This window comes from Trichomycterus rosablanca, chromosome 1, assembly GCF_030014385.1.
Source record: "Trichomycterus rosablanca isolate fTriRos1 chromosome 1, fTriRos1.hap1, whole genome shotgun sequence".
In the NCBI taxonomy this organism is placed as follows: domain Eukaryota; kingdom Metazoa; phylum Chordata; class Actinopteri; order Siluriformes; family Trichomycteridae; genus Trichomycterus; species Trichomycterus rosablanca.
In genome coordinates this window covers 20,210,552-20,224,247 of record NC_085988.1, presented here as the reverse complement: position 1 = coordinate 20,224,247, position 13,696 = coordinate 20,210,552, and the positions used below count along the sequence as shown (strand labels likewise).

General features: G+C 39.3%; 1 protein-coding gene across 1 annotated transcript in view; it reads right to left on the bottom strand.

Moving 5' to 3' along the window:
* Nucleotides 1-32: 32 nt before the first annotated feature.
* Nucleotides 33-13,696, bottom strand: part of LOC134312387 (soluble guanylate cyclase 88E-like) — a 29,709-nt gene continuing 16,045 nt past the window's right edge. The window contains exons 12-18 of the mRNA XM_062994335.1: nucleotides 13,486-13,632; nucleotides 13,205-13,361; nucleotides 10,904-11,013; nucleotides 10,348-10,437; nucleotides 4,149-4,295; nucleotides 3,888-4,025; nucleotides 33-167 (exon numbers count right to left, since the gene is read on the bottom strand). Of these exons, the coding sequence (XP_062850405.1) occupies nucleotides 33-167; nucleotides 3,888-4,025; nucleotides 4,149-4,295; nucleotides 10,348-10,437; nucleotides 10,904-11,013; nucleotides 13,205-13,361; nucleotides 13,486-13,632 (924 nt within the window). The remainder of the gene's footprint in view (nucleotides 168-3,887; nucleotides 4,026-4,148; nucleotides 4,296-10,347; nucleotides 10,438-10,903; nucleotides 11,014-13,204; nucleotides 13,362-13,485; nucleotides 13,633-13,696) is intronic.

The window sequence follows — 13,696 nt, the reverse complement described above, 5'->3', positions numbered from 1 at the left end:
TAAAGTAGTGGAATGTGTGTATTGAAGTTTGCTTAGGCTATGGTACACATGGCGCTCTTTTCTGAACACTGGGAGTCACAGGAACCTTCTGGAGATTGCATTATGGAGTCCCGGCCATCAAAGTCTGGTGAGTCCATTTCGATATGAGGGTCCTGCAGACCACCATCCTGTGACACATTGTAATAATTAGACTGACGAATGGGCATATATAAAAGAAGAAATATAGTGACTGATTGATTATTCTAGTACTGTACAATAAACTAGTCATGTGTGTATGTTAGTTATGCCATGTCAGACATGTTTATAAAAATACATGCACAATTTGTCTCAAAGGTTAATAATAAATGCCTATTAGCAGTGTCAACTCAGGTTAAGTCTTTTTACAATAGTCGCTGTCTCAAAGCTACTTTATAGCATCCAGGACCAACAGACCAAAACCCCTGTTGAGCAAGCCAAGGGTGACATAGGCAAAAAAAACTCTCTAAATTACAGGAAGAAACTTTAATAGGAACCAGACTTGGCAGGGACCGCTGTCCTCTTCGGGTGAAGTGCTGGTTCATTATAGAAGGCCAGAAAGCTGAGCCCTCCAAACATTTGGTATAAGGGTGATTCTTCAATTGGGGGAACTTTTACATCCCTAAGTTATAAATTTGTGTTAAAAATACTTTATAACAAAACAAATATTTTAGGTATTAAAAAGATCATTCATTGCATCACTAAAAAAAATTACATACCAAAATAATTATGATTTTCATTTTTTATGATGATTTAAACATCAATATTTTGCTACTTTGGCCTTGTCCCCAACCCAGACTTTAAAACTTCTCTGCTCTAATAAAATGCTAAAAAATGATCAATTCATTATAAAAATCACAATATGAGTTTTATAATAATTTAAAAAGAAACAAAATGTAATTTTTTTTTTCATATTTGTACAACCTATGCATATTTTTGCAATATATTACTGTCCCCAGCATTATCGTCATTACCGCAACAGTGTATGGTTTCTGTAGGGAATCATTTGAAGGTAACACTTGTTTATGTTGTAACCATGGAAACAAAGACTTGCAAGGAAGCACATGCCAGCCATGAGAGAAGATTAACATTTTAATGTCTGGAAATGTGAGTAATTTAATCATGTATTCCTCCTGATCATAGAGTATATTTACAGTATTCAGCGTCATTACCATTTACATCAATATGGCAGTACTTTACCAAAAAAAAAGAAATTTACACATTATGTATATGTATTTAAAGTGCATCTTGTACTAGCTGTTGACTAGCTTTAGCAAATCCATGGCCTATCTAGTTTTTTTCTTTAAAAAAGTAAAAATTGTCATTACCGCAACACGTCATTACCAACACATAATGACATTTTGCTATGCCACTTTGCAAATAAATATAAAATATTACAATTCTATATAAGCTCAATTGTAGCCATCATTAAGTCTTTGCTAGCATTATCTTGACATAATTAAAACTAAATTATTCCAAATTTTTTTTTTTTCAAAAGTTAAGATGGTCAAAAGAATTGAAGCAATTGAAGAATCACCCATAAATAGTTTAAAAAAGATGCAATGCAATTAAATAAAAGATGAATATTAATGTGCTTTTTTAATGTGGATTACAATTACAAATTACTTCATGAAATATACACCGATCAGGCATAACATTATGACCTCTGACAGGTGAAGTGAATAACACTGATTATCTCTTCATCATGTCACCTGTTAGTGGGTGGAATATATTAGGCAGCAAGTGAACATTTTATCCTCAAAGCTGATGTGTTAAAAGCAGGAAAAATGAGCAAGCGTAAGGATTTGAGTGAGTTTGACAAGGGCCAAATTGTGATGGCTAGATAACTGGGTCAGGGCATCCCCAAAACTGCAGCTCTTGTGGGGTTCCCTGTCTGCAGAGGTCAGTATCTGTCAAAAGTGGTCCAAGGAAGGAACAGTGGTAAACCAGCGACAGGGTCATGGGCAGCCAAGGCTCATTGATGCACGTGGGGAGCGAAGGCTGGCCTGCGTGGTCCGATCCAACAGACGTCCTGATATGTTCTGATAGGAAGGTGTCAGAATACACAGTGCATTGCAGTTTGTTGCATATGGGGCTGCATAGCCGCAGACCAGTCAGTTAGGAAGGTGGTCATAATGGTATGCCTGATCGGTGTAATTAGAAAATAATAAATAACCTCTATTATAACTTAATCTAAATGCCTAAGAGGCTGACAGTCACCTCTAGTAAGTAAACTGACCAACCAGAAGCAAAAATTTTAAAGTGGTGACTGAAATGGGCAAATGCTTGAGTGCACTTGCCAGCACTGACTGACAACAACCTTATTGTGTTTATGGAAAAAAAGTTAGCCAGGCTGAATAGTATTAAGGCCCCAGTTAAGCATGTAGCTGTGTATTCCTAGTGAGGAGAACCTTTTACATGATACATTATACAAATAAACAAATAAACATTATCTCTGACACAGTAGTTTGAACAATCTGAATACATTGAGTGATTTTAGTAGAAAGGGCATTCAGGGCAAGAATACAAGAAAGTGACTGGTTTAATAAGCTAAATCAGTCTAGCCAGCATGCTAGCTGTGTGCTAATGTTACCTACAGCAGATCATATGGATGCAAATCGAGACTCTGATTCTCTGATACTTAACTATTATTTGTTTATTGCAATTAGCTGCCTAATGGAGAGGGCTTATTTAATGAAAGCTCTCTCTCAGAGCTGGAGCTGGCTATATTGCACAACAGCCAAACTAGCTAGTCTGTTAATTGTGTAATAACTGTGTGGGGTATATTTAGAAATGTATCTGCTGTTCAGTTGATAAAGGATTACAGTGGTACCTTGAAACTCAATGTCAATTGGTTCTGGAAATGGTGTCGAGTTTAAAAGGCATTGAGTTTTAAGGCATTTGTTCCCATAAGGATTTATGGGAAACCTGTCAATGTGTTCCATGGTGTCATGGAACTGCATATAATTAAGGCTAATGTTAAATAATGGGGTTGTTTTTGACACTTATACACTGAAAATAACACAAATATAATATACAAACACTGAAATACAAATAACAGTTCAAAATCAATAAAAAATACAATAAAACCTGCTCTTTAACTTTACTTCTTTATTGTTTTCTTATGCTTCTTAATTAGTGGAGAGAACTTATGAGTAATAATAATTAAGAGAGTTTTAGTGTTTCTATGTCATTCTTTTATTACATTGTCATGTTAAGCGTTTTAGACTCTTGGAAAAGCTGATTCTTACAATTTCTCAGAACCTCGAGCTTTAACACAAGTTTAAAAGTGAAACAGTGAGGAAAAACACAGATACATGTGGACGCTTTCAGAGTAGATTTAACAGTTATTTCACACAAATGCAGATTTGTCTTGTATTCACACTTTGATGGCATTTTACCACTCAAGCTGAGCGCTGAACAAAACAGCAGTTTAAGGGAAACATTGAGTTTAAGGGTACAAATTTCTTGACAAAGGGTGTTGAGTTTTACAGATTTTGAGTTTAGGGGACATTAAGTTACAAGGTACCACCGTACTAAGGAAAACTTGGACAGAGGAATGGCACTTTGGCTAGCTGGGATGCTAAGTTCTAATGTCTAAGCTAAAATGCTGTGTCTGATAGATCAGTTTACTTATACTGATACTTTTAAAGTTTTAGGTCCTTCTTCTTTAGAGGCTAAAACAGATCTTTAGAACAGCACTGCATTTTTTTTTCTTAATTTACCTCTTGTTAAAAAAAAAAATTAGATTGAGTAAGAATTAAGAAGTAAATGTGAAACTCCTTTAATACATTTCTTTTAAGCCTAAAAACCAAAATAGTTTTTATACATGCAGTCAAATTACTAGGATAAATGCCTGTGTTTTAATTCACCTTGCTGACAGACAGCGTTTCCACTCTGCCTTCCTCCATGGATTCCTCCAGAGAGTTGCCAGACGTTTCCATTTTGATGCGGTGTGAGTGGATAGACTTCACATCATCCTCATCCTCACCTGTTACAGATGGAAACACCTGCAGGAGGAAAGCCAAACCAATTAAAGCAGAAAAAGACACAAGTAACCTAAAAAGTAGGAAATTTGACTTAATTGACTGTATCCAGCTGCAGAGTTTCTTTTAACATGCAGAGCAAAATACCAGTTCCTCTTCATCGATGGGAGGCTCAGCAGCTGAGATAGAGGCCTTGCTGATGGTTTGAGCCTCAAACTGAGGGCAGGCAGCCTGAGCGTTGCCGTCTTTATCCCTCTTCCCTTTGAGCCAGTAGGTCTCAATCTCCACATTACCCTGCAGGAACAATCAGTTTTTTTATTTCTGTTTTTTGCTATTTAGTGCCATCTGATATCCACCTTTTTTGACCGATCAAAGAAGCTTTAAGGCAGGGGTGCACAACTTCTTTTTACCAAGGGCCGATTTCACATAAACACCTAAACCAGAGGGCCACACATTTCATTTTTACAGACCTGTCCACATGAATGTGTAATACAGTTAGGGCTGGGTGATATTGAAAAAAAAAAATTCGATTATTTTCAAATGTATTATTGATTCTCGATTGTGATTGCAATTTTTTTTTTTTTTTTGTATAATGCAATTAAAATTTTTTTATTTAAAACACTGCAGAAATGCAAAAATAGTAACAGCACCACCTAATTATCCTTTCAAGGAACTCTTTATAACTTTATAACATTAACAATAATTAACAATAATTAACAATAATTTGAACAAAATAGAAATCTTAATTAGCTATATCCTTTATATAAAAAACTCACAAACAACTCACTTTAAATAATGTGCAGCATAAGAAAAGTGCAAAACCACAAACAGTTCTTTACATGTTTTTTAAAAGGAACACGAGCCTGTTTACTGTTTCCACCATATAAGTGAGTCTGTATCAGTATCCACACTGGGGGACATCGAATAAGCACTCAGCTCAGCTTTGATTTTGTCCTCTTGTGATTGGGGGGTGGATGGAGGGGGCACATTGCACGTCTAACCATATGGACTACAATTCCCATGAGCCCCTGGACTGTCACGTGACTATCACATGTCCCGGTCAGCCAATCCTGATCGCGCTCACCGTCTCCGGAGTTTTGATTCAGTTTAGCTGTGTTCGGTTCCATGAATCTTATTTAAACTCTTCTGTTTTAGTCTCGTTGTGAAGTTTTGCTGATCGTGTTTGTGTCTTTATTTCAGAATCTAACCGTTACCGTGTATAATCCTTGTTGTCTTCCGTTTCCTGCCTGTCTGTTTATCCTCTGGTTTTGGACTCTGCAGGGTTTTGTACACTGTTTTTGCCCTTTTAATATAAAATTTTCCCTGATTTATATTCCGCGAGCGTCTGGTCAGTTTCTGCCTCGTGACATGTTGGTATTTTAATTAAAATATAAAGTATGTAAGCAATCGCGATTGTCACATTTCTAACATCATGTGAAAACGTTCATTCTAACTAACAGAATTAATCGTGAAAATCGCCCAGCCCTAAATACAGTTACATAACATCAGGTAGTTAGAAGAAATGTGTTGGTCAGTGGGAGATACTGCAGCATCTTTCTGACACCAACTGATTAATGTGGTCACAAGCACAGCAGACATGAGAAAATACTTGTATGTCCATTCAGGGTTAAATTTCATATACTCGAGATCCACTTTTCTTTTTTTACTCGTACTTGGTTTGGACAAACACATGGTACAGCTGAAGTAACTTGTATTTACATAATTCACTTTTCAGTCGCAAGTTCATGGAATTACCCGGTGAATTTAAAGTGACAGCATCATTTACTTAAAAATGCATCAGCACTTCATTTGGCGGGCCGGATCGAGAGTTTTGCCGGGCCGGATCTGGCCCGCGGGCCGTATGTTGTGCACCCCTGCTTTAAGGGGAAGAACATTTGATTATTTTTTATGGTACACATGGTGCTCTTTTTTATTACAACTAACAAGCCTTCTAAGCATGAGCAATATCCATATTCAATAACAAAAATTCATGCATTATGCTATTAATCTAATTGTATTCATCCATCTTATTGCTGACCGAGCTGTTACTTATTCCTGGAGATCAATCTCCAACCCAGGACCTAGTCATCTCTCTTAATGACTCCCAGATCAGACCATCTGCTGACTCCTGCAACTCATTGAAAATGCAGCTGCTCGCCTGGTTTTTAACCAACCTAAACACTGCTGCATCACCCCACTGCTGCGTTCTCTTCACTGGCTTCCTGTAGCTGCACGCATTCAGTTTAAAACACTGATGCTCACCTACAAAGCTAAAAACGGACCAGCCCCAAGCTACCTTCGAGGTCTAATAAAACCCCACTCTGTACCAAGCAACCTCCGAGCCACTAGTCTCGCTCGACTTGATCCTTCACCCAGAACTCAAGGAAGACATGCATCAAGGCTCTTCTCTGTACTTGCACCCAAGTGGTGGAACGAGCTTCCCTTGTCTGTCTGAACATCTGAGTCTCTCGCTGTCTTCAAAAAACGATTAAAACCCTTCATTACCTCTTTACCAAACACTTAAGCTGACATGTACTTACTAACGCTCAGGGTTTTCAGCAGATTTGTAGTCTTTGACTGTTGTCTACTTAAACTAGAGTAAGGTAATGTTCGCTATGGAAGCACTTCTGTAAGTCGCTCTGGGTAAGAGCGTCTGCTAAATGCCTAAAATGTAAATTTAAATGTGTCATCTGCATATCGAAGATTATTGATGTTCCTTCCCTCAGTCTTCTGATCGATCATCTCCCTCCTGTCCTGTTTCTCTTATTATATGTCCAGCATACAGGTTGAACAGAAATGGTGACAGAATGCAGCCTTTACTAATTTGTGAAACCTTATTAAACAGTGTATAGATTCCTCATTAGAACGATGAGATGCTTTGGTATTCTTGAGAACATTGTGTGTCCAACACAGTTGAAAGCTTTGCTGTAATCAACGAAGCACATCTAGACTCACTTCTTGAATTTTATCTATATAATACCTTCTAAATCCACTGTATATATGTACAGTGTATCACAAAAGTGAGTACACCCCTCACATTTCTGCAGATATTTAAGTATATCTTTTCATGGGACAACAATGACAAAATGACACTTTGACACAATGAAAAGTAGTCTGTGTGCAGCTTATATAACAGTGTAAATTTTGTCTTCCCTCAAAATAACTCAATATACAGCCATTAATGTCTAAACCACCGGCAACAAAAGTGAGTACACCCCTTAGTGAAAGTTCCTGAAGTGTCAATATTTTGTGTGGCCACCATTATTTCCCAGAACTGCCTTAACTCTCCTGGGCATGGAGTTTACCAGAGCTTCACAGGTTGCCACTGGAATGCTTTTCCACTCCTCCATGACGACATCACGGAGCTGGCGGATATTCGAGACTTTGCGCTCCTCCACCTTCCGCTTGAGGATGCCCCAAAGATGTTCTATTGGGTTTAGGTCTGGAGACATGCTTGGCCAGTCCATCACCTTTACCCTCAGCCTCTTCAATAAAGCAGTGGTCGTCTTAGAGGTGTGTTTGGTTTCATTATCATGCTGGAACACTGCCCTGCGACCCAGTTTCCGGAGGGAGGGGATCATGCTTTGCTTCAGTATTTCACAGTACATATTGGAGTTCATGTGTCCCTCAATGAAATGTAACTCCCCAACACCTGCTGCACTCATGCAGCCCCAGACCATGGCATTCTTACCACCATGCTTGACTGTAGGCATGACACACTTATCTTTGTACTCCTCACCTGATTGCCGCCACACATGCTTGAGACCATCTGAACCAAACAAATGAATCTTGGTCTCATCAGACCATAGGACATGGTTCCAGTAATCCATGTCCTTTGTTGACATGTCTTCAGCAAACAGTTTGTGGGCTTTCTTGTGTAGAGACTTCAGAAGAGGCTTCCTTCTGGGGTGACAGCCATGCAGACCAATTCGATGTAGTGTGCGGCGTATGGTCTGAGCACTGACAGGCTGACCCCCCACCTTTTCAATCTCTGCACGTGCACTCAGCTTCTTTGGACGACCAACGCAAGGTCTTTTCTGAGTGGACCCTGCTCTTTTAAAACGCTGGATGATCTTGGCCACTGTGCTGCAGCTCAGTTTCAGGGTGTTGGCAATCTTCTTGTAGCCTTGGCCATCTTCATGTAGCGCAACAATTCGTCTTTTAAGAGCCTCAGAGAGTTCTTTGCCATGAGGTGCCATGTTGGAACTTTCAGTGACCAGTATGAGAGAGTGTGAGAGCTGTACTACTAAATTGAACACACCTGCTCCCTATGCACACCTGAGACCAAGTAACACTAACAAATCACATGACATTTTGGAGGGAAAATGACAAGCAGTGCTCAATTTGGACATTTAGGGGTGTAGTCTCTTAGGGGTGTACTCACTTTTGTTGCCGGTGGTTTAGACATTAATGGCTGTATATTGAGTTATTTTGAGGGAAGAATAAATTTACACTGTTATATAAGCTGCACACAGACTACTTTTCATTGTGTCAAAGTGTCATTTTGTCAGTGTTGTCCCATGAAAAGATATACTTAAATATCTGCAGAAATGTGAGGGGTGTACTCACTTTTGTGATACACTGTATGTGCATAAAATTATAAAAAAAACAGTTCAAGAGCTTCAGTTTACATAAAAAATCAGAATAAGATTATTGGTAGGGGCTGTTGTTATGAGAAACAGAGAACTGGCCTTCACAGAGCTGAGGCACTAGGCTGTTGCTGATAGTCATTAGTGAGGCAGTGAAATAACAAGCTAGGCTCTGTATTTAGGGAGATTATCTATTTAATGAGAAACATCTTAATGAGAACATGTCTTTGAGGAGAGAATGGCTCTAATGAGAACAGTGTGGGTCATGTAAAAGGTTAGAACTTGTGCTTCTATTAACCTCACTCAGAACACAACACCTTTGCACAAGTGAGGCTTTTAATTAAGAAAAATGAGGATCTCTGTTATTACCTCTTTCATTATATGTTCTTTAATCTATTCATATACACTGTGTATACAAAAGGAGGACATCTGACCATGAGCTGGTTGGACATTCCTTTTCAAAACCATGTAAATTGAATAATAAAATAAAACTGTAAAGATCATTTTGACCATATACTGTATTATGCATTAAAAATAAATCTCCATTTACGATTATATGGACTCCAAAATCCACCACTCCTTCATATCCATGTTTTAAATGTTCTACCTTTTGATATCAGCCATAACATTAAAACCACCTCCTTGTTTCTACACTCACTGTCCATTTTATCAGCTCCACTTATCATATAGAAGCACTTTGTAGTTCTACAATTACTGACTGTAGTCCATCTGTTTCTCTGCATACTTTGTTAGCCCCCTTTCATGCTGTTCTCCAATGGTCAGGACTCTCTCAGGACCACTACAGAGCAGGTATTATTTGAGTGGTGAATCATTCTCAGCACTGCAGTGACACTGACATGGTGGTGGTGTGTTAGAGTGTGTTGTGCTGGTATGAGTAGATAAGACACAGCTTTTTAAAACAGAGTTTTTAAATACCTCACTGTCACTGCTGGACTAAGAATAGTCCACCAATCAAAAATATCCAGACAACAGCGCCCTGTGGGCAGCATCCTGTGACCACTGATGAAGGTCTAGAAGATGACCAACTCAAACAGCAGCAAAGATGAGCGATTGTCTCTGACTTTACATCTACAAGGTGAACCAACTAGGTAGGAGAGTCTAATAGACTGGACAGTGAGTGGACACAGTGTTTAAAAACTACAGCAGCGCTGCTGTGTCTGATCCACTCATGCCAGCACAACACACACTAACACACCACCACCATGTCAGTGTCACTGCAGTGCTGAGAATGATCCACCACCTAAATAATACCTGCTCTGTGGTGGTCCTGACCATTGAAGAACAGGGTGAAAGCAGGCTAAAAAAAGGACTAAAGTCAGTAATTGTAGAACTACAGAGTGCCTCTATTTGGTAGGTGGAGCTGAAAAAATGGACAGTGAGTGTTGAAACAAGGTGGTTTTAAAGAAAGAAAGATAGAAAGAAAGATATCCTTTATTTGTCATATATACATATACAGGTGTACAGTACAATTAAATTATTTCTTCGCATATCCCAGCTGGTGTTGGAAGCTGGGGTCAGAGTGCAGGGTCAGCCAACTTACGGCGCCCCTGGAGCAGACAGGGTAAAGGGCCTTGCTCAAGGACCCAGCAGTGGCTACATAGCAGAGCCTGGATTTGAACCGCCAATCTTCCGGTTGATAGCCCAAAGCCCTACCCACTAGGCTACCACAGGCCCCCACGTTTTAATGTTATGGCTGATCAGTGTATGTAACGCTATTTCAAGCTGTAGTTGCTTACCTTGATAGTTATAGTTCCACGTCTCTCAAAAATGAAGTGACTGCCCTGTAGGTGCTCGTATGTGGCGCTGCTAAGCTGAATGTGCATCTCCTACATCCCCCAGACAAACAATCATTAATCCATCTAAATAGTTAATACAAGTGGAATGCAACAACACAGATTGGATTTGAATACACCAGCAAATTAAAAATTACTACTCTGAATGAAGTAATTCGGATGGGCTATACTGCCTCGAAAGGCCAGCAAGATATGCCAGAGCTAAACTATTCACGGCTTTAACTCCCAAACCTGGGACTTTGTAGAGTTTAAGATTCAGCCAGTTCAAAGTGAATAATAATAAAATGAGTAACCTAAATTATTAATCTAAAAAATAAAACCTGTTTTTTTTATCTGAAATGGAACATTTTAAAATGCTGGTGGCAATATTTACATACAATTTAATTCATTAGTATCAGACTAACATATATAAAAACTAACTATATTATTTTAAATACAATCTGGGATTTTGGTTGTTTTTCCAAGATAAGCACACTTCTAAAGCACTGTCTGTCCGCACCTTTCCGTTGCTCTCCATGGCAGATGCCGTATGCACTGTGTCACCATGAAGACCATAGCGTGGCATTTTGTGACCTACAACCCCAGCAACAACCATGCCAGAGTGGATTCCTGAAACCACAGTAGATATAAAGCTACAATATCAGATCAAACACAAATTATGCAGAAAGATAAAAGGAAGCAGCACTGTGTTATTGTTATCTACATTATTATTGTATATTCAAAATTTTGGCTACAGTTAAATGAAGACTGTGGAGGCCAGAAGGTCACACATCATTGGGATCCTTCATGCCTGGGTTTAATCCTTGTCTTGGGTCACAGTCTGTGAAAGGTTTTACATGTTCTCCTGACTGTATTAGTTTAAAAAGGATCAGCTGACTACGTTAAATTAACCCTAGATGTAAGTAAATAGACAAGAAAGAGATAAAAAGAGCATGAAAAGACAAGGACACAGAAATTAGTATTTTAAATTAGTTAGTATTTCATAAACTTGAAGTGAAGTGTTAAAATTGCTTAGATTTCTCATCACAGGACACTTTATTGTTGGCTTTATGTTTTTGGTTGGATCACTATTCTCCTTGTTTGAATATCTCCCCAACACTGCTGCACCTAATACATTCATAAAAGGACACCACACACAAACACACCTCTAACGCATAAGTTAATGCTAATGATTGTACAACGTCCAAAATAACATCTGGTCATTGGGGACAATATTGGGGGTCCCTTTTGATTGATATGTGGAGTACAGGAGGGTGACAAAGTGTACAAAGCAGCAGGTGGCCTACAGTTAGTAATTGTATACTCACAAAGTCTATCTCTATGGTAGGTGTCCTTATACAGTGTATCACAAAAGTGAGTACACCCCTCACATTTCTGCAGATATTTAAGTATATCTTTTCATGGGACAACACTGACAAAATGACACTTTGACACAATGAAAAATGACACTTTGACACAATAGTCTGTGTGCAGCTTATATAACAGTGTAAATTTATTCTTCCCTCAAAATAACTCAATATACAGCCATTAATGTCTAAACCACCGGCAACAAAAGTGAGTACACCCCTAAGAGACTACACCCCTAAATGTCCAAATTGAGCACTGCTTGTCATTGGGGAGTTACATTTCATTAAGGGACACATGAACTCCAATATGTACTGTGAAATACTGAAGCAGAGCATGATCCCCTCCCTCCGGAAACTGGGTCGCAGGGCAGTGTTCCAGCATGATAATGACCCCAAACACACCTCTAAGACGACCACTGCTTTATTGAAGAGGCTGAGGGTAAAGGTGATGGACTGGCCAAGCATGTCTCCAGACCTAAACCCAATAGAACATCTTTGGGGCATCCTCAAGCGGAAGGTGGAGGAGCGCAAAGTCTCGAATATCCGCCAGCTCCGTGATGTCGTCATGGAGGAGTGAAAAAGCATTCCAGTGGCAACCTGTGAAGCTCTGGTAAACTCCATGCCCAGGAGAGTTAAGGCAGTTCTGGGAAATAATGGTGGCCACACAAAATATTGACACTTCAGGAACTTTCACTAAGGGGTGTACTCACTTTTGTTGCTGGTGGTTTAGACATTAATGGCTGTATATTGAGTTATTTTGAGGGAAGAATAAATTTACACTGTTATATAAGCTGCACACAGACTACTTTTCATTGTATCAAAGTGTCATTTTGTCAGTGTTGTCCCATGAAAAGATATACTTAAATATCTGCAGAAATGTGAGGGGTGTACTCACTTTTGTGATACACTGTAAATTGAATGAATGTTCCAGGTTATATGTGAGCATACACCGATTAGGCATAACATTATGACCATTGACGGGTGAAGTGAATAACACTGATTATCTCTTCATCACGGCACCTGTTAGTGGGTGGGATATATCAGGCAGCAAGTGAACATTTCATCCTCAAAGTTGATGTGTTAGAATCAGGAAAAATGGGTCAGCGTAAAAGATTTAAGTGAAATTGACAAGGGCCAAATTGTGATGACTAGACGACTGGGTCAGAGCATCTCCAAAACTGCAGCTCCTGTGGGGTGTTCCCGGTCTGCAGTGGTCAGTATCTATCAAAAGTGGTCCAAGGAAGGAACAGTGGCAAACCGGCGACAGGGTCATGAGTGGCCAAGGCTCATTGATGTGGGGAGTGAAGGCTGGCCCGTGTGGTCTGATCTAACAGACGAGCTACTGTAGCTCAAATTGCTGAAGAAGTTAATGCTGGTTCTGATAGAAAGGTGTCAGAATACACAGTGCATCACAGTTTGTTGTGTAATTACAGAAAGACGAGGAGAGCACATACCCACTCGGATTTGAATGTTGTTGCCATTAGATGGGTCTTTAAGGTGGTCTATGGATCGTACCATGTCCAAAGCCATGTCACAGATATTGTGAGCGTGGTACTTCGTCTTCTCTGGTGCACCTGCTACAACCATGTAGGCATCTCCAATAGTTTCAACCTGCGATACGCACATTTTGGATTTAATTTATGTACAAAGCCTGTGTTTAGCCGCAGTGAAATCAAAGAAACCTCTAATTTACATAATTTACATAAATTCACAGGTGCTAAAACGAAACAGATACCTTAAAGACTCTGTGCTTCTCGCTTAACGTGTCAAAGAGTGTGTACATGGTGTTGAGCATGGACACCACCTGCATGGGAGTGATGTGGCTGCAGATGCGGGTGAAACCCACAACATCACTGAATAGAATAGTCACATCTGGGAACACCTGCATGAAGACAAAGATGCAAACACATTTAAGGATGTAAGCAAGGACAATTAATCATAAAATG